Raw genomic sequence first — 21307 nt, 5'->3', positions numbered from 1 at the left:
ACATTTATTACTGTCAGTGCTTTATTTAAGCAATGAATTGTTTTTGTTGGGATGTACAGAGTTCTCATTAATATGAGAGATGAAATTGTCATCTGCACTGTTTTTAGCCTGATAGGTAATAGCAAGTAGTAAATCCCAAATTGACTTGTGGATCTTGAGTTCCTTACTTGGGGATAGTCAAAAGTGATTCTTACAAGTAGAAATGTGAAAATTGGAAATGTGAAAATTTCATAGTCTGTGTTTCTGAGATGCATATGATGTCTGATTTGTGGGCATCATCAAATAATGCCTTAAACCATGTAAAACTGCCAGCCCACAAAGTACTTGGTTGGCCAGGGAAACTAAGAAAGGAGCAGTAGTTTCATACATTTGAGGACAGTAACAGGATACTGCTTTGACTAGAAAAGATTTAAGTGTCCTTGGACCGTATACTGGAGGAAGACGTACCAGTGCAGACATTCATGCTGAAGTCTGATTTGGTGTCGCACACTGTAATCTCAGTGTTCTGGAAGGCAGAGGTAAAGGATTGCGAGTCGGAACTAAGCCCAAGTGACTTACCAAGACTTCGTCTCAAAATAGTGGTGATGTAGCCCAGTGCAAAATCCCTGTGTTTACCAGTACTAAAAAACAAAATAACAAAAACTCACATTGGCAGTTGAGAGCTTGGCATTTCTAGCAGGTGGGGCAGCGTGCGTGGCTTATCTGTCATTTGCATATCTTAGCAGTGTGCATGGTTATATCAAGACCAGTGCCACCTGGTCTTGATATGGAGGATGTGACTGCTCTTGCTAGAATGGCTGCCTTTCAAAACTAGCTTTGGGGTTTGTTGTCTTGTTTCTGTTTAGAGATTGCTAGGTGTCTCTTTGCTTTTGCTGGTTATATTTCTTTCTGTAATGTCAGAAGAACTTAAAATTTGAAAGTCTATAATTATTAGGCTTTAAAGACTTAATGGAACCTTACAAAATCTTGGGCTCAGTGCTAGACTTCAGTAGTAAAGTGTTTTCATGTTATAAATGAAGTACCTGTCACTATTGTGTGGCTACAAGTCTTAGAATTCATTTTTTGCTTTATCTCTTGTGGACTCATGAAATGATAGATAAAGTCTTTTAAGCAGACAGTTATATACAGGAGTTGTTAGCTCTTGCCAGTGATGTGCGTTATGAGTCTTCCTGGGGGAGTGACTGTGCTAGGGATCTGAGATATTTATTGCCACAAGTGGGAATGCCACGAAGGCCAACAGCATCTGATTTCTGGGCTCTGTGTCTTCCAGTATGCTGAGTGCAAGCCGTCTGAATAATGGTACTTTGTTCTTTATATGCCATGACTTCAGGAGAGTAGTGAGGCTGCTCCTATTGGCTGGAGATGGGCAGCTTTCAGAGGTGCTACCTTATTGCTCGCATTGATGGTCATCGTTTTCCCAGGCCAAAAAGAAATGGTGGCCGGGCATGGTGACACATGCCTCAGTCCCCCCACTTGGGAGGCTCAGGAAGGAGGATTGCTACAAGTTCAAGTCCAACCTGGGCTACATAGTGATTTCAGGGCCAGTCTGAATGAGGCCCTGTCTCAAGAAAAACATCCCCCTGAAAATGATTCTTGGCTCAGCTAACCATCCAAAGACACATAGTTTGTGAATGAATGAATGAATGAATTTGGATTGCTTTTTGGAAATTTTTATTTGATGAGAACAGAATTTCAGTAGGGCAGATTTTCTAACATCTGGGAATATACACCTGATATGAGATGTGGATTGTTTTCTTAAAACCCATTAGAATTTATTTTTTTATTAGGAATATGATGAACCAATCTTGAAACATCTGCAAGATATTAAAGTGAAATTTTCAGACCCTGGACAGCCTATGGTGAGTACCAGCTGACCTCCTGGTTAGCTAAGGGACTGGAGCAAGGGAAAGAAATCCAAACGTGTTGCTGCCGGGAAGTTTTGAGTGAGACTGCTCGCTGGGATTCAGGCTTCATGTCTTGTACCTCTCTGTGCCTCTTTCAGTTCTGTGGTTGGGAATCTGAGCTAAACAGCTGGATAAGTAACAACACACAGTGTCCTCCCCCAAGGCCATGAAACAGAAAAGGATAGGAGGTATATCTGCAAGTGGAAGCAGCACTTACACAGATGTCTGGAAAGACTGAGGAAAGAAAGGTGTAGGGGTTTAGTCTAAAATAATGTTCTGTCACATCGCTCCAGAATGGTCATTGTACAAGTAGAGTTACTGGTGTTGGCCTGCCTGGCAGTGAGGAAGATGAGCTTGGCCTCATCCCGCCCCTCCCTCTGTCCATTCTGGTGGCAGGCCTCAGCCTCCCTGCTCCTCCAGGGCGCGTGGCTCATAAGCTGTCATAAGCTGACAGCCTGCATGTCTGATGGGTTCCATTCTTGTGCTTGAGAACTCTGGTGACACACTACTGACTGATAGCTTTCAGTTTCAGGTCTTGGAGGCATCTGCTATGTAAATAGCTGTGTTTTAGCAATCTTGGGAGTTAGGGACCTGGGGACTTGTTTTCTTCCCTGTGCATCTCAGAGTGCAGAGCCTAGAGCGAAGCCTGCACATGGGAAGAGCTGCCCTTCTGGTCATGTGGCCCCCCTCAGCACCTTATCCAGACTCAGTTGCCGGGTTTTTTCTTCCCTTGAAGTCATTCTTTTTGTCCTTCCTCTTTTTCACTGGACGTGCACTTGATGATTTCCTAGGTCTGTTTTCTTCCTTTGTCAACCCATCATGTCTTTCAGCTCACTAGATCCTAGTGTGGTGGTCTGTTGTCTGTCCCCTTGTCTCTTTCCTCCTATTTGTCCCATTATAAAACCCACATGTGCTTATTACACAGTATGTAGAAAACAGGCAAATATAGACAACAGTACACAAGTTGCCATCTTCTAAAAATAACTTCTCATAGCTTAATAAACTACTCCATGACCTAGTTGTTTTGTTTTTTTTTTGTTTTTTTTTTTCCAATACTGGGGATTGAACTCAGGACCCTGTGCTTGCCAGACAAGTGCTTATTCTACTGAGCTATCTCCCCAGCCCCATTTTTAAGCTTTACATCTAAGAAAGGAGTAAAAACAAATCCATCCTCTGTCTGCTCCCTCCAGAGGCTGCCTGCCTGTACACCTAGCATGTTTAGATTCATGTCACATAGGCCTGGCTGGGGAAGTACTTGTGACCATCAGCTGTCAGCTGTACATGGTTTCCTTAACATTCCTCAGATATTCCACTGTGTCCCATTCTGATCATTGCATTAGAGAGTACTCTTCCACCTACTCCGTGTCTAGATTGCTAATATTTTCCCAGCTTAAATAGTTTTTATGACTGGATCAGAGGTGGTGAATGGGTAGGAGGACATATAATGGTTCCATTTACATTTCAGCTAGTGAAAGTTTACTTTTTAGCAAGTTTTTTTTATTTTGTCATCTGAAATAATTGCAAAAGCTGGAGCAAAGCTGAAGTGACTGTAGAGATTGCCCATCTGACACCCTCCACCCAGACCTGTATGTCAGCAGGCTGTGACCACCTAGGGGTTCATGCAGCCAGAGACCTACGTCCTGTGTTAGCATAATGATTGGCAGAATAACAACCATAGTTGCTCTGCTGGGAAAAAAATAAGGCTGCAGTTCCATTCTTCTGTTATTGAGATTGGGCCTACATAGCATACTGGCAGAATACTAGGCTGCATAGGGGTGTGAGTAAGGCAGCCTTACCCTTAGGTCGCTTCTTGGTCAGGTGGTTAAGCAGGTCCTTCAGTTTTCCCCAGCTGCCTTTGAGTTATTTGACTGAATGAAGGCACAGGGGAGGGGAAAAAAGAAAGTGTGAAGAAATGTGGTTTAAAGAAATGTAGTAGAAGGAACTAGAAAGGAGAAAATAAATAATTCTGCCTATTTGAAAGTAAGGAATGGTGAAAGATCAGGCATAATAATGCATTTGTGGTCCCACCTTCCCAGGCTGCTGTCCATACAGCCCTGCCCTAAGCACTTTTGCAGGCAGCTGCCCAAGCTCTCACCCCGCTGCTCTTGGTCTCTACCTGGTTTGCTTATAGCCAGTGCAGGCTCAAGAGGGGTTTCTTAGCTAAGCTTTTGAGTTTGTAAGTCCTTGCCCTCTGCTCCAGAGAGAGGCCCAGGAGCTGCTGGCTGGGCCCCATGGTGGTGACCCTTTTAGAGCTTTCAGTCATAATAGCCCTGCTATGGCACATATGGCATAGTTTGTTCACTTGACCCGAGTCCTCCTGGCTGCTGCCTTCTTTCCACCCTTTCCTTGAGAGTTCTTTTTTTACTTCCTTTTGGGGAGGTGGTTTTAAAATGTGTACATACGTATAGATTTATTTTGAGAGGTTCCCCCCCAATAGTTTTATCATTACAGTGGTCTGGCTAGCCTTGGGCTGGATCAGGTTGTGTTCTACATACTGGTGTAGATGAACTCTGAAGACAGTTGGTGGAGAGACAGGATGTTGTTACTTGGCAATGATAAAATGAGGATCCCAGAGCGCAGAGGTGGTGATACAGCCCCTAGATTCACATAGCATCTATAGGCACAAACAGGATCTGGCTTGCCTGTAGTCTTGTGAATTCCCCATAGATAACTGAGATTGTTTTCCCATTTCTCTTCATAAACAGTACTGTGGTGAGAATCTTTGCCTGTATTGACACATCCATCCAGTTTTCTCAAGTTCTTCCCTTGAATTATTGGGCCAGGGAATATACTTTCTTATTTTATTAATTTTTATATTGCCACATTGTCTTTTCTTAATCTCTTTCCAGTATATGAGCATTTCCAGTATCCCACAGTACTGGCCAGCCGTACGTAGTATTTTTACACATTTTTTGCCCCTGAAGTAGGCCATATCTTTCATTTTTTGTTTGTGTGATGTATGTGCTTTCTTTTGTTGGCCATTTGGTCTCTCATCTGCTGCCGCTTTCTGTATGTTCTTTGTCTGCTTTCCCAGTGTACCCATGTCTTGCTCACCTCTGCGGAGATCTTTACTTTGTGGTGAAGGATCCACTTTGCCCTTGGGGAGCTCTGTCCTTTCCTTCCACCTCCTATGTGGAATCATGGTTTCCACTTTGTGGCACAGAGTACACCTCTACTTCTGCCAGCAGTGGGGACTGGGACCAAGAGGGAAAGAGAACAGGCTGAACTGTGCATTCAGATTTCCAGAAAGGCCCATGTGCCCTATGATATTTATCACTGGTTACTTTTAGATTTTAAGTGGTCCTTACTCTCTCATTTTCTGCTTTCAGTCTTTTGTGTTAGAGTTCCACTTTGAACCCAATGACTACTTTACCAATCCAGTCCTGACAAAAACATACAAGATGAAGTCAGAGCCAGACAAGGCTGACCCCTTTTCCTTTGAAGGTCCTGAGATTGTGGACTGTGATGGGTAAGAAAATATCTTTCTGGATTCTATTTTTGCAATAAAAGCAGATGATGATTTTGGAATTTTAAAGTAAAAAAGTTAAGTAGAAATATAGCCCAGCAAAGATTTCAGTGCAGTTGGCTTTCAAGTTGGTCATACCTAGTGCAGATGTGGTGACCAGAGCTGGAGGATGAAGCTTGTTCAGATGTGTACATTTGGGCTGGTGCTGTGTTCCTAGGTAAGGGAGATACTGGGGCCTCTCAACAATGTAGATTAAAATTCTCAAGTGCAAGTAATATATTTGTAGAAATGAATGTACATCAGTATTGGTTAGGAGATTGCTTTGGAAATTGGCAGCATACATACTGCTTGGCTCACTTTGATTTCAGTCTCTGTAGACTACCCAAGGAGAAAATTTAGCTTAGAATTAATTCTTATTGGGTGTGATTTTGAGAAATTGTTTTATCCTTCAATTAAAGCACTCTTATTCAGGATAGAGTTATAGTTCAATAATAGAGCACTTGGATGGCATTTTCTAGGCCTTAAAGTTCCTTCCCCAGCACTACAAAACAAAACTTCAGTCCATTAGAATCAATTATGTGTTGTTGCAAATCTCTACATATAAGTATAAGGGACTTTCATTCAAATCTTGCTACATTTGAATAGTTGGAGAAGTATAACAAGATCATTTCTAGGACCAAGCCATCATGTGACACAAGACTTCAAATGTTCTTTAGCAGACATCAGTCAGCTTTTTCCAGGGGTCACAGGTATCCAGGGTGACAGAAACAGGCATCCTGAATGCTGTTGGTTATCAGCATTGTATGGTCCTCTGTTGTCCCACTCAGTTGAGGATTCAGGTATATGAGTGAGTAGCTCCATGGTGCTCTGTTCTCAAACACAGCATGTGACAAGTTCCTGTGCACTGTGCAGAGTAGGTGGGGCCTTGTCACAGAAAACATACTTCAGAGTCTGTGGAACTTCTGAGAAAATAATGGCGTAGTTATTTCAGAAGTTCAAAGCTTGAGGCAGTCAGTGCACCTAGAACAATAGAGGATCCGACCATTTCCTACTTGTCACCCTTCAGTTGCACTTTAGAGGCCTTGTAATAGTTGGTTTGCATTTTAGGGAAGGGTCTCACTACTAGATCGGACTCATAGTGATCTGTCTGTTTACAGCCTCCCAAGAGCTGGGATTACAGGTATGTGCCACCACGCCCAGTCTCAGTTGCCATCTTAGTGTGCCCACGGGGTGGATTTGCAAATTGATTTTCTTATATTTTCCAGGTTAAACATTGAAATGTAGGCCACTTTCTGTATTCATTGTAATTGATTTTTCTATTGGAGTGTGTGTCATAACTGCTGTCTTATCCCTGTAGATGTACTATTGACTGGAAGAAAGGAAAAAATGTTACAGTAAAAACCATCAAGAAAAAACAGAAACATAAGGGTCGGGGCACTGTTAGAACAATTACTAAACAAGTGCCCAATGAGTCATTTTTCAACTTTTTCAACCCGCTGAAAGGTAAGTCAATTTGGCCATTTATTAATGCACAAGTGTGAAAAAGTTGTGTTGCCTTGTTGCATTCCTAGTTTTGTCCTATCTTGGCTTTTCAGGGGGGCAGTGATGGCTGCATCAGGGTATTATGTTAGTACATGGGCAAGTTCTGTAGGCAGAACTGGCAATGGAGGAATTAGGTCATCATCCTTGTCATGAAAGGGAAGGAAATCTTTACTTCCTTTCCCGTGGCTGCTGCCCAGGTAAACACATGCAGCTTCACTTAAAAAAACGGAAGGCAGTGCTCTATGCTGTTTCCTCAGCTGATCCTACCTCCACCCCTTGCAGCTGTGTTGTATAGACTGTGCGACCCAGCCAGGGGGTACTCTTCACGGTTTCTTCCAGGCTGTGGCTGGTCACTGAGACATAGCCTCTTGAGTCACTTCTATCAAACCCCCATTTCTTGTTAGTGTTTCTCTCTCTCTCTCTCTCTCTCTCTCTCTCTCTCTCTCTCTCTCTCTCCTTCCTTCTTTCTCTCCCTCCCTCCTTTTCCTGTCTGTCTCTGTCTCTCCCTCTCTGTCTCTCTCTCTCTCTTTTTGGTCTATCTTTAGTAGATACAATTCTACAGAGCACAGGGTTTTGGTGGGAAGCGTTAACACAGGGTCTCACTGTAGCCCAAGCTGGTCTCAAGTTTGCAGCAATCCTCCTGCCTCAGTTGTCTACCTCCTGGGATTACAGGAGAATGCCCCCATGCTCAGCTCACTTGCAGTCAATTTGAAAAGTGTTTTTAAAAGTCACAAGATAATTCTGGGGGCTGGCCAAATAGCTCAGTGGATTAAAGCGCCTGCAAACAGACACAGGGGTCAGGGGTTTGATCTCCGGGCCTGCCATGCGCACGGAGACAGCAATTGAGACTAGGCGTGGTGGCGCGCGCCTGTAATCCCAGCTCTTGGGAGGCTGTAAACAGGCGGATCACTAAGAGTCTGATCTAGTAGTGAGACCCTAAACACCCTGTAGACCCTTCCCTAAAATAAAAAATAAAAAAAAATTTAAAAAAGATAATTCTATAATCATGAGAGGATGTATATGTAGCCAGATCACTTGGGAATGTTAAAACATGGATAATGGGTACAGAGGACATTTCTTTTACTTTTCATCACAACATAATTTGAAATAAAGATGTGCGTACTCCCACTACCTGCAGTCAGTTGGGTGTGAGGCTTCTAGCAGTCCTGTTCCTGCGACCAAATGCCTGAATTTTGCTTTGTCTCTGAGCTCAGTGTCCGCATCCATCACGCTGTCCTTCACAGGTCAGGCCAGTGTTTATTACTGTGGTGGCTATTTTCTTTTCTACAGTTGGACTTTCACATAAGAAGTTTGCGGTGTAAGAACAATCAGAAGTTTCATGCTCACATTTCCTGTTTGGGAAAATTCCTTTCAAAGCCTCACATTGAGTATATTGGAGTTTATCTGTGTTAAGTTCTTGTGAAGTAGAGAGGCTTTTAGTCCTAAAGTCAGTGTCTCCAAGTTTTTTTTGCTTGTTTTTTGGTGGGCATTCACACTGAGATACACCCCAGCCCTTGGGCTGGCCTCAAACTTCTATCCTGCCTTAGCCTTCCTAGGGTGCTGAAATTATAGATGTGTACCACCAAGTCCCAGCTCAGGTTTACTTAAAACTGTTTTTAAAATAACTTTTGAGTAAGATTGGAGTTGGTAAGGAAACTTAAAAGTTTGGGGGTAAATTTTTTTGCGTATATGTGACTGGCTCAGTGGCATGTGGTACTTGGGGACATGATCCCTGCGCTTGCCTAAGCAGGCGCTGTAGTCTGCTGATCTGTCTCGCTGGTCCTTGATAATTTTTGGTGTTCTAAATTTTTAATGTTGTTTTATGTCCCCAAGAAGCCATCAGTTCTCAGGGATGGTACTCAGTTTTTCTCTTCTCTCCAGATGACTAAACTTTTTTTCTGTACCAGTTAATTTTTCCAATAGAATGAAGGTAGCTTTCTAAAAAAGAAAATAAAAGAATAAAATTGTTTTATGGTGATGATTGCCTGAATGTAAAATTAATTTGCCACATTACTAATCTGTACATCTGCAGTGGATTTATAGTATGTAAATTGTGCCTCAGTAAAATTCTTTTTACAACAAGCAGATTAATATATAGGTTCAAGTGTCCAGTACTAGGAATTAGAAGGGAGGAGGTGGGGCAGGAGGCAGTGGGCAGACGAGACAAATTTTTTTTTTTTTTTTTTTTTGTAACTGGGAATTGAACTCAGACCCTTGCACTTGCCAGGGAAGCACCTATTCCACTGAGCCATCTTCCAGGCCCCTGAGACAAAATTGATGATTTGTTTTTTTTTTTTTTTGTAACTGGGAATTGAACTCAGGCCCTTGCGCTTGCCAGGGAAGCACCTATTCCACTGAGCCATCTTCCAGGCCCCTGAGACAAAATTGATGATTTGTTTTAAAATGAAGGAAACCTTAGGTAGCTGGCCCAGCTGCCTGTCTGTCTTGAAATCAACAAACCAGTTTGGAAATCACCTGCTGATACTCCTTGAGCTCCAGGGAGAAGGCGGCCCAGGTTCTGAACGTGTGCTTTGCCCACATGAGATCTGCATCTTGTGGGTAGTACCCACACTTAACCACCGTGTCACCATACTGAGCAGGCCTGGTGCTTAAGCTAAGGCTCAGTACACAACTCTTCAGCCAAGGGTCTGAATTGTGTAACATGTGACAGCTGTCAGCTCAGCGTGGTGGAGTGTGATTAGAAGTCCCTGTTGCTCCTGTCATGCCTGGTTCAGTGTCAGCACCACAGTCTGCATGGTCTTGTGTGTGTTGACTACCTCTGTGCAACGCCTTGGAGAAGTGTGTCTTGTGTAGGGGTGTCAGCAAACACCTCAGCAAGAGTGAGCGCGTCCCTCCAAGACAGACCTGAGTGTACATCTGGCAGCACCCCAGCAATACTCTGGGCACACAGGCTTGAAGTTTTTTGTGTCAGTACCCATACCACAACAGTTCACAGGTGGGAAATGTCTTCCCCTGTAGTATTAATGTGCCTGGTACAGGGATGCTAAGAGGCCTTTCTTTAGCCATCATAGATTTCTAAATCGTGGTTTTCCATAGTTGGGTCTGTAAGAAACATGGTATCTCATCACTTTCTTCATTGCTGGGACAAAGTGCCCAATGCATGCAGCTTAAAAGAGGAGAGAGCAATTTTGGCTCACATTGTAGACCTAGCTGGCCAGTTCTAAGGCAGGAAGGCATGGCAGAAGCATCTGGCCAAGGAACGCTGCTCATTTCACGGTGGCAGGGAAGCAGAAAATGAAGGAAGGAGAGCATCAGAGAGTGAGATGGGCCCTGGCAGTGACCCAAGCTCCTGCTCAGGCCCTACCGCCCACACCGGCCAGTTACCATATCCCCAGTAATCCAGTTGCCTTCAAAACATGAGTGGGGGTGGTAGTGCATTTTAGGTCCAAACAAGCACATCTAAGCCAGGCACAGTGGGGTGTACCTAGAATCTCACCTGTTTGGGAAATAAGTGGATGGATGATGAGTTTGGAGCCAATAGCTTGGGCAGCATAGCAAGACTCCTTTGCAAAAGCAAAGCCACAGCTGGATAAGCAGTCCCTGCATGGTCAAGGTGGAGACATGGAGCATCAATTTTAGTAATCATGATAGAGGAACTTACAAAGTCATCAATGAAGAGGTACAGATCTTAGGTGACATCTAACCAAACCCTCGGGGTGTGAAATGTCCCATTTTGTGCTGGCTAAGCTGCTTTGTGGGCTTTTTAATTTTTCTGGTTGTCAGTGTAATGTAGATGTTTTGTCTTTTCTTTTTTCTAGCCTCTGGGGATGGCGAATCACTGGTAAGATCTGTATTGTCTTCTTGTCTCGTTGAAGTCTCTATTTCCTGAGTAGGCACCTATTTTTATCCCTTTCTGCTTCCTGGGGTTCACATGAAATCAGCACACCATGAGGTGGTGTGTTGTGTAGGTTGGCTTCAGGAGCAAGCAGGTGGAGGAGCTGCAGGCTGCACTGCCTACCTGCTTTGCCATTTTACTTTTGAGTTACCTTGAGGCTAGTTAAGATTCTCTTACTTAGATGGCTGAGTATGTGGTGACTGCCACTTAGTAATGAAGGATTTTTTGTTTTTTCAATACCAGGGATCAAACTCGGGACCTTGTACTTTCCAGGCAGGCCCCTGATAGATATTGTTGAAAGTCTAGTAAGCCAGAAGTGAGGGATTAGATTTGGGTGAAGGGGTTGAGTAAATGAGTTTATCTCACTGAATGAATGAAATGAGTTAACTTGTTTGTTTTTCCCTCAGGATGAAGATTCTGAATTCACGTTAGCCTCAGATTTTGAAATTGGACACTTTTTCCGCGAGCGGATAGTGCCTCGGGCTGTGCTCTACTTCACTGGGGAGGCCATAGAGGATGATGACAATGTATGTGACTCAGGGACACAGGCGAGCTACCCCTTCATGCTTTCCTCCGTGGGTAAAAAGAAGCCCCAAGCAGGGGCCTGGGAAACCCCAAAGCCTAAGATCTGTGTTGTGTTATCAACCAGTTATGTGATCCCTGCTGAGGAAATAGACTAGGAAGAAGAGAACCTTAGGGGCAGGTATCTGTGAGGCATTCACCTTCCAGTCATGTGGCAATCCACTAAGTCCCCAGAGGACCCTGAGGGTGTGCTGTGTCCTTAGAAAGCTTTTAAGGATTGGAGTACTCATGAGATTAAGAAATCTTTGGTCATACCAAACAGTTGTTGGCAGTGAACACATGATGGTCTGGGTTGCAGCAACCCTAGGAAATAGTCCCCTGTTCCCCAAGAGAAGCCCTGAGCATTGCTTAGCAAACACTTGCCTATTGCAGCTGAGACTGAGACAGGTGCCATCATGGCCAAGGATTGTGTTGTCTTGAATTACCAATCTGTGGGGATAGTTGTTGGTAGCGTAGTGCTCTTGGTTTTTGCCTCCTAGGTTCACTTTCTGATGAGTCTCCTGGGGCTTTAGGTCAGTCACTGGAGCTCGGGTGGGTCTGGGAGCTGGGTCCTTGCAGCAGCGGCACGCTTCTCCTCACACCCCACTGGTGTGCTGGCGCTCCCCTAGCAGCGGTGTGCAGACAGCCTGCTGTCAGCTGAGAAGTCTCACATCATCTTTGACTTCCAGAACTTGCTTGTGTGTCCCCCGGCTGGGTGGTGGTGGTGGTTTCAGGACTTCAGGACGCAGCAGTGTGCAGTCCCTGAAGCAACAGGACTGTTGCAGAGACCTAGATTTTAGGACACACTGTTACTGTAATTCTAGACTAGGTCTTCACAGTAGCATTTTCTTTGGACATGGAAGTGTCTTTCCTACTCTCATCCATTGTAGTGGACTGACCATCCATGCCTCTTGATGACTGAGGAGCTCATGTTTAGGTTAATTTTGTGCACATAGTCTACCAAGGGCCAGAGGTCCTCCCCAGTGCATTGGAAATCTCACCCATAGGCCAGGCGTCTGGAGATGCTCTTGGCCAGACACCTCTCAATTTAAAAGGCCTGCGGTGGTGGGGTGCAGTCACTGGTTTAGAGTACAGGCAGTATTAGGGTGTTGTCCTTATGTGATGTACTTGGTCACCTGTGCAATCGATGTATGCATTGTCAGTGAACCTTGTGGTCTAGAGGTGATGGTGCCAACTCATACAACACTTAGGTCCTCATTCTGTCTTTTCTGTGGTCTTCCTATGCTCCAGTGTCTTTGTCTATAAAATGGTCCTAATGGCAGTGGCTCTACTTGTCAGGCACTTGGAGTTGCTCCTGGTACAGTGTATTAGTAAGTGTTGGTATACAAAGCATTTCAGTAATATTAGCTGAGTCTTAAACTGAAACTAGAAAGTTGTTGGAGGAGAAAGATTGTGAGCACCCTGGTGCTGGATTCCTGTGTGCTCTGCCCAGGTGTGAGGCACAGTTGTGAGAGGCTCCTCCCAGAGCATCTTCAGCAGACGCGTGAAATGCAAGAGTTGAACCTGAGGCAGTTGGTGCTGGAAGCTACCTTGGATCTGACCTGCAAAGTGTAAGACTGAATTCTGTCCCTCAGAGGGCTGTGAGGATGTGTAGAGAAGGCGCTGCCCTACGCACAGGATCTGGGTGCCACTTACAGGTTCTGGACCACAGGAGGGTGGCAGTGTTCTTCCGGGTTCTGCTTAAGTTGTGTCTTTTTTTTTTTTTTCTTTGAATAATTTATTTTCCTCTTATCCAGAATATAAAAATGTAGTCAAGGTCTTTTAAATATTTTATCTTCAATAAAAACTGAACGAAAATCACAGAGCTCTATAAGAGACAATGATTTAACACTGGCTTAATTTAAGTTGTGTCTTAAGGACTGAGTAATTTGATGAAAAGGAATGTTTGTAACCGAAAAACCTGCTGCATTTCTGTATGCCCTGGTTGGGTAGCCAGTAATGGTGAGAATGCTGTAGTGTTAGCCTTTACTTTGGGTGTAACCTCCTTTTGGGATGCGAATCTGAATCTGGTGAAATGTTAGAGATAAATTTGATTCAAGACCAACAAGCTGGGCCGGGAAGATAGCTCAGTAGAATAAGTACTTGCCTGGCAGGCACAAGGGCCTGAGTTCAATCCCCAGTTCAACAAGCTATAATGTCAGGGGGTATCCTTTGAGCACTTCAGTTTTTTTTTTTTTTTTTTTAATGAGCAGAATATATTTATGGAGAGAAAGAAAGCTCCTATCCTGAGAGAGGGACAGGAGGGGGCCCAAGCGGGTAGTTCTCCCCAGGAAGAGTAGTACTTCAGTTATGACTGTGGGTTTTTTGTTTGTTTGTTTGTTTGTTTGTTTGTTTGTATCTGTTTTGAGACAGGGTTTCACTATGAAGTTCAGGGTGGCCTTGAACTCACTTTGTAGCTCAGGCTGGTCTCAGACTCACTGCAATCTTCCTGCCTCAGCCTCTGAGTGCTGGGATTACAGGTGTGTGCCACCATGCCCAGCCTATGACTTGTTTTAAAGATTAAACACCAAAGTTTTAATTATGTTACTTAATAAAGGTCTTTTTCTCCCTTGTGTGGGTACAAATGTTACTAAAATTCCCATGTGTAATAAAATTATGCTACTTATTTACTTAGGTCAGTCTCCTAGGAAATCAAGAAAAACACTCATCACCTTGTATGGAAATTTTAATGCCCCGTTTCCCTCTGAAGGCACCAATGGGAGTGGAGTTGTAGGGCCTGCTTCATGACTGGGTCCACCATGCTCTGGCTTCTTTGCTGCTTTTCTCCGTTCTTATTTCAGTTACTTTCCATTTGTATCCTGTGAAAGGCAGAGCCCATGAGCACTTGGCCCCTTAGTCAGGCACTGTAGCATCGGGGCCTTCAGGTATCTAGGAGATACCCGTGCTGTCTCTGCCCAGCAGGCAGAAGCTGGACTTCTGCTGTCTTTAGCCAGCCCTGTAAGAGCACTTGATGGTGCTGGCATCTAGGGCAGGCTACTATTATGGGTCTATAAAACCTAAAAATGTTTCCCTGATTTTTCCCCTCTCCAGTTTGAAGAAGGTGAAGAAGGAGAAGAGGAGGTAAGAAACAGGTTTCCTGGAATGTCTTTCCCTCCATCTTGTGTCCCTGGCTTTCTCTGAGGTCATGAAATCAACCACATTCTTCTCTCCATGTGAAGCCACCATTGGCTCTCAGCGCTGCTCAAGTGAGAGGAAGCGCATGGCACAGCTGCAGTGGCGCCATGGCTTCTGGCCTCACATTTGGTTATGAAGCTGCACCTTGGAGAATGATGGCTTAACCTGCCTGCTTGTCAGAGATTCATTTTAAGGATATCTTAAGAACAAAAAGATACGTAGAAGTAATTGTGTATCTAAAGCAAATGAAGTAGTTACTGGTGTGTAGCAGCAGTTGGCTTCCTTCTAAAGCAAAGAATTCTTGGCCTATAATTGTGGGTAGCAAACTCCCGAAGAAGTAGTCCAGCCTTACGTGAGTCTTTGCAGCTAATTCTCGGTTCTTCTAATACAGGAATTGGAAGGTGATGAGGAGGCAGAAGACGAGGACGATGCTGAAATTAACCCCAAGGTTGGTTAATTTGGGAGCATTTCAAACCTACATGTGCTACACTGTTGAACTTTTACAAATGATCCTCACTTTGAGGCAATGGTGTTTAAAGTATGTATTTTTTTTTCTAATTACAAAACAAAATATGACAAAAAATATTTAGATGAGTAACTATTTAACAATGTATATATGGTGGGGATGTTTTGTGTAAATGTTCAGGAAAGTGTTTTTCAACTGCACCAAGCTGCTTGTTGTCTGAATCACCTCGCTCAATAAAGCACCTTTAGTTTCCAGATCTTTAATTCTAAGAAAATGAAGTTGCCTGTTTGAAAAAGGTGCAAGAAGGGACTTTGGGAGGTATTTTGTTAATGATGAGAATAATAGGGCTGTAGGCATAATTTTGTAGTTGCACCACTTGAGTTTAAAGGCTCAGAATGCCCTAGGTAGCTTAGATACACAAGGGACAATCAAGAAATCTGGCGTATGTTTTATGAATTTATTCAGTAAAAGACACATTGCCATTAATCGCCCTCAAAATACTCCTCTCTTTGAACACATCCATTGTTTTTGCCACTTGGGGGATGGTGCTTGTTTTGAGATAGGGTCTGCTGTATAGCGTAGGCTGGTCTTGCACTTACTATTAATCTAGGCTGGCCTTGAACTTGTGGCAAGCCTCCTGAGTGCTGGGATTACAGGCACATGTCACGCTGCCTGGCTATGCTTACCACTTTCTGAAGCAACTCTAGAACTCCTTTTTTGTGCGTCTCCTGGGTGTGATGAAAGCTATGGTGCCTGCTTGTGCTGAGCACCATTCATCAGAAAGGCAAGCCTATAAACCATTATACTTTGGCCCCATCCACATTACTCACGAAAGCTAGGCCCAGCCAAGTTGTGGCTCTTCCCCAATGTTGGAACAACAATGTAAGTAGAACACACTGAATCTGTTCAGTTCATCAAGGTAGCCACAGTGTAGCAACTAGACACGGGGCAAAGACTTCCAGAACTACTTCACAAAAGGGCGAGAATGATAGGATAAATGAATTTGAGATAAAGGGGAGTATTTTGAAGGAGATTAATGACAATATGTCTTTTATTATTTTTAAAAAAACTTTTTTGGTCACACCTCATCTGTCTAGGTAATGTTTAAAGGAGGTTTGCTGCAGAAAATTGGTGTTTAAGAGAAAAATGACTGGGCAACTTAACCTATAATTTGGATTTTAATTTGTGGCCTTAGTCAAGGAGCTGTGGCCTTGGGCCACTTGCTGGTCCCCAGCACACAGAATGTGTGGCTCTCCTCTCCTGTGTTTTAGGACAACATTGATGGGCTGTCAGGGTATGCCACTACCTTACATTTCTGTCATCTTTGTCTCTATCCAACTGTTTTTTGTTTGTGCCTCACTTGCCCCACATGGAATGTATACTAGAAGCTGCCAGGGCCACATCTTAGGACTAGAGTCAGTGTGTCACCCACGTGTTCACCTAAATGCATGTACACAGCAGCAGTTCCCTTGGGAAGGACAGGAGGACTTCGACTCTCTAGAAGTGTGCCCTCCTTTTGGTTATACATCTTGAGGACTCTGTACTGCATACAGTCCCACCTGTGCTCAGCCCCGTGGATGAGACCTAGTCACTCTTTGGTGGGGTATAGTTGGGGGCTGGGGCAGGGAAGGTGGTGGCCACTGGTCAGCTGTTAACATTTTAGGGTCACTGGTGACAACTTTAGCTGCTCTGGGTATGTGGTGGAACCAAAGGCAAGGTGTGTGTTCTGGGCCGTGCCTGCTGTGTGGGTGCTACCCCTGTTTTCATGTAGTCTGGTTGCACTTAGAGAACAGAGACTGGTGACAGCTTGCTGTGTCCATGCTCACCCTCGACCTCTGCAGGCTCTGTTCCTTGGTTTCTTTTCCTCTCACCTTCATGCTTTCTCTTTTCCCTGTGTGTGTTCACTCTTCTGTCACCCTGCGCCTCGGCTTCCTCATGGGTCCTCATTTTCTAAAGGAGCAGAGGGTTGGCATAAAGTAGTGAGTCACACCGCCAGCACCTCAGAAAGCCTGGTCAGGCATGGGGAGAAGAAGCTAGAGCCGTGTGTGCCAACCCCAAAGGGTTGTCCTAGTGTCCTTGGCTTGTGACGTGATATCTCTGTCCTTTTCTTCATGTCCACTTCTTCAAAGTTTTTGCGAAAGTAGAGCTTGTGCAAGCAAAAGAGACATGAGTGTTCATACTGTTACAAGTGCAGACAATAAGTTCTGGCCGTTTTGAGAAAGAACTGCTTTGTTGGAGTTGCTCACATTTAGTACTTTACTACCCTTTTGAATCATGAGATTTATGGCTGTTTCCTCCTGTATAATTTTGTGCGTTTCATTTTTCTTCATGCTGACAGTTCCTTTCAATTTTTCCCCATTTAGGTGTAATTTTTGTCTGTTAATCATTCATACGTTCCTAGGTAAGGCGGAATCCATTCATACCTAAACTTGCAATTGTTAGTCTGTACTTTGTATGATGCATTGCTGTGACTTTGGGGACAGAGGAAGTGACCTTCCAGGCACACTTGCCATGCAGTAGGGCTGCCACAGGGCTTTGCAAGGAGTGGTGTTTGTGCAGGGCTGTGTTAGCTGTGCCTCTAAAGCCAACGAAAGCAATTTGGATTTGGCTCCTGCTTTCTGAACCCATGGTTTCTTGCTAACCAAGTAGTAAACCTGTTACTCATAACACTGATAGTAGTGCTGATGTCCAGGAAGAGGACAGGACAGGTGGCCTTGATGGCAGCTTGCAGGATGGCTACAGAAACCACCATGGACGAGCAGCCCCGGTAGAAACCTTCATACTCTTGCTGTCCCCAGCTGTGCTGGCTGCACAGTAGGATCAGAAACTGGCATGAGAGGCCACCCCACTGATGTGGCCTAAGAAAAAGGCCACCTCAGAAAATTGCTTCCTCAGAAAAAGACAACCCTCTCCCTTGGGAGTCAAGTTAGCATCAAGTGACCAGGCTGTCATCAAAACCTGTGCCACCCATCTGTTCAGTGTTTACACTTAATGAGTCAGGAATTGTGTAAACCAATAGGTAGGCAAAGGAGTAGCCAAGCCTAATATGACCATTTTTAAACCAAAAAGGGACTGCCATCTGTTTCAGTGTGGGCAGTACCAGTGCTCTTGTGAGGCCAGTGGCACTGTGATCAAATGAGGAAAGAACCAGTCATAAGTAAGCACAGTGAGCTGGGGCACCGCCTCCACCCTGTGCTTAGTCCTGCTGGGTGGGTAGCATACCAGAGCCGGAAGTGGCTTTTATTATGGGGAAGCCCACACCTGGTCCCATAGGTCCCCTGGAGCTGGGATCCACCCCAGCAGTTTTGAAACATCCTGGGTACACGCTGCCTACCAGTGACCGGCACTCACAGTGGCAGGGTCTCTTTACTGAAGCCACCGTGGCACCACCAACATGGGCCGCATCCACCAGCCAGTCAGTGTTTAGGCTCTGCACATGGCCTCCTTCAGTAATGCAGCTGATGTGCTTCTGTGTTAGCGGCCTGTCTTGCACCTTCTCAGGCCCTCTGGGTCTGTTAAAACCCCACCTTTAATGGTCCCACAGTGGGCAGGTTTTTGGCTTAATTGTTAACTCAGAAAAAGACAACCCTCTCCCTTGGGAGTCATGTTAGCATCAAGTAACCAGGCTGTCATCAAAATCCGTGACATGACAAAGGGTACTTGGGTTTAGTTGTGTGTGTACTGGCTTGAGAGAAGTGGTTTTTTCTCTCCTGGCTTTTGTCACAGGCCCAAGACCGTAAACATTGGATGCATAAAATTCACTGCCACAGCTCTTGTCTCTCATATGCAGGAGCTCTAGTGTATTGTGCTGGCAGTAGCCTGGCAAGGGTGGGTCATAGGCCGCCTGCCTGCTCAGAGGGAGGTGGCTCCCCCTAGCCCAGAGTGCCAAGCACTCACAGGCCCATATTCTCACCCTCACAGCCTTTCGGGCATTGTTTGTTTTACTGAGGACTTTCCCAGCTGGCGGTCTCCATCATACACGTTAGTAGGTTTGTGTTCTCTTTGTGGGTTCTTTTGGTGAGGATGCCTGGACCCAGGTCCTTTCACATAGTTCACGTACCCTCAGCTACTGTGCTGTACCCCTCAGGCTTGGTTTTAAGGTAAACGGGTGCTGTGCTGTTGTGGTTGAAACTACATGACTATTATTCAACATAGGGTAATTACCCAGTACTCAGTGTAAGTGACATGTATAATTTACATATACTTAGAGATGTGGAGACTCTGCCATCCTCTCACTTGTGCACTTAACAAAACCCTTCAATACCCACCTCTATCATCCCCGCACTAGTGATAGAAACCAGTGCTTCATGCGTGCTAAGCAGATACCTCACCCCGAGCCACATCTCGGTTCTGGTTTCTGTCTTCTAGCCCAGTCCCCATTTGATAGCATGCCGTTCTCGCACTGATGCACACTGCTCATCCTCGTGGTTCAGCATCATTTGGGCTCACGTTTTTGTCATTCCCATTTCATCCTAGACCTGGGCTCCCTAGGCAACCGATGGGGCAGCTGAGCACAGGCAGGGAAGTTGGGGTCCCCTCCTGAAGAGGCAACTCACTGCACTAGGCAAAGACGGAAGCCTGGAGATTGAGCTGGAGAGCTTGCGCTTGTTCTTGTGTTCTTTCCATTCCACTTAGAAACAGAGCTTAGACCAGCTCCTGAGATCTTTCCTTGAGGGATTTATGCCTGCTTTATGTTTGTTTGGTTTTTTTATCCTTTCAGTGCTATCTTCACAAAAGGTGTTGGTAGTATTGCCCCAGAAGTTCATTTGGACCATGGAGTACAGGATTTTCTTAGCAGCACTGTGGGCTTGCCTAGTGACAGTTAGTCATTTAGTGTCAACTCCCAGGAATCTTGGCCAATAAGTCAGTATACAGAAGTGGAGGTGAGATCATCATCGATTGCTTAGGCTGTTGTTGGACTCTGCACAAAACCTCTGGGGCCTGAATGTGGTTGAAAAGGCACAAGCTTTTTACATCAAGTTTTATTAAGTTGCTCTGCTAGGGGGTGTTTCCTGATGCCTATATTAGAAGGATTTGTTTTTTTTCCTGCTGGTGTGTGTGTGATTACTGCAGCTCTTAAGTGGCCAGACCCCCAGTCTTTTTTTAGGAGAGGTGTCTCGGGAATCAAACTCAGGACCTCATGCTCCCCAGGCAGGCACTGTACCACTAAGTGAAATACCCGGCACCCCAGTCTGTTCTGCACTGTAGTCCAGTAGAGTGAATCTGCTCGGGTGCTTCCTGCAGAGTGAAAGAGGAAACCCCATCAGGAATACCATCCCTCTGAGCATCAGTGCACAGCCCTTCCTGGAACAGAACTATACTGCAGAGGTGAGGCCTGTGGTCTGCACCTGCCCCCGAACGGAGAGTCCTGGCAGGTATCTAGCCACCGCTGCTGCTTTAGGGGTGCAGCTGCCTCACAGCACCATATGTGGAAAGCCTGCCTAGTCGCCCCAGAAACACCCTTCTAACCGAGTTAAGGGTGTTTCACAAACATGTCGAAAACCAAAGGCAGTCCCACTGTGGCTTTTCTTTGGAGAATTAGCTGGGTTTTTTTTTGAAGCCTGTTTGTGGTAGCTATTTTTTCGTTATGAATCAGTGAACTGGGGCCAGGAAATAGCTCAGCAGCTTAAGTGCCTGCCTAGCAAGCACAAGGTTCTGAGTTTGATCCCCAGTGCAATAAATAAATAAATAGTCTTGGTTTTCACTGTGGGTTAGAGATACTTGGTGGATGACACTAACTTCATTCTTTACAAGTCTTTTTTGTCTTTTCATTGCAGAAAGAGCCCAGCCAGCCGGCGGAATGCAAGCAACAATGAGGAGTGGCCACTTTGGAATGGCTGTCAGGACCCAGCTGTGGCAGGGCCTAGGGCCATGCTGCAGCACAACATATGGACAGTGCTTATAACGTCTAACACGTTTTCAAGTGCATGATTTTCACTTTTACTTTTTCTTTTTCTTATTTTGCTTAACTTGTACAGTGGCAATGGAAATGCATTTCAGAAATAGGAGGTTTAGTTTTAGCACCCTCTGTGGCCTTGGTGCCTGCAGCCCTGGACCCGCCAGGCCCTGCCCTTTAGAAAGTCCACATACCACATGGGTTGGCGGGGTTGGGGGGGGGTCACTCTTAGAAAGGAGAGAGGCCTGGGAACTCCGTTTGTCGGGCTCCTGGAACCTCTTCTGCCACTTGGGCAGATTGGCTGAGTGGCCCTCCCTGTGATTCAAAGAAAACCCACTTTCCACTGCTGATCCTACTGCTCAAAAGCTGCTTCAGCCATGTATCCTAATCATCTCAGAAGAGCTGAGTAGAGTAAGGCCGTGTTTACTTAGAGCGTTTTTCCTTGCTTTAGTTTGCTAGCGTTTGGGTGGGTTGTGGCACA

At 45.0% G+C, this 21307-nt stretch overlaps 1 protein-coding gene across 4 annotated transcripts in view; it reads left to right on the top strand.

Moving 5' to 3' along the window:
• Window positions 1-21071, top strand: part of Nap1l4 (nucleosome assembly protein 1 like 4) — a 43808-nt gene extending 22737 nt beyond the window's left edge. For 3 of the 4 annotated variants that reach the window (XM_004627092.3, XM_023710481.1, XM_023710480.1), the window contains exons 8-15: window positions 1788-1859; window positions 5234-5373; window positions 6728-6873; window positions 10692-10714; window positions 11176-11295; window positions 14381-14410; window positions 14856-14912; window positions 20708-21071. In XM_004627092.3, coding sequence (XP_004627149.1) covers window positions 1788-1859; window positions 5234-5373; window positions 6728-6873; window positions 10692-10714; window positions 11176-11295; window positions 14381-14410; window positions 14856-14912; window positions 20708-20746 — 627 coding nt within the window. In that variant the 3' untranslated portion in view covers window positions 20747-21071. Of the gene's footprint in view, window positions 1-1787; window positions 1860-5233; window positions 5374-6727; window positions 6874-10691; window positions 10715-11175; window positions 11296-14380; window positions 14411-14855; window positions 14913-17293; window positions 17332-20707 lie in introns of all 4 variants that reach the window. The other variant, XM_004627093.2, reaches the window with a different exon arrangement.
• The last annotated feature ends 236 nt before the right edge of the window (window positions 21072-21307 follow it).

The sequence above is a fragment of the Octodon degus genome, unplaced genomic scaffold, assembly GCF_000260255.1.
Source record: "Octodon degus isolate 3935 unplaced genomic scaffold, OctDeg1.0 scaffold00018, whole genome shotgun sequence".
Lineage (NCBI taxonomy): Eukaryota > Metazoa > Chordata > Mammalia > Rodentia > Octodontidae > Octodon > Octodon degus.
The sequence above is the reverse complement of the archived record's forward strand: the minus strand, read 5'-3'. Positions and strand labels throughout refer to the sequence as shown.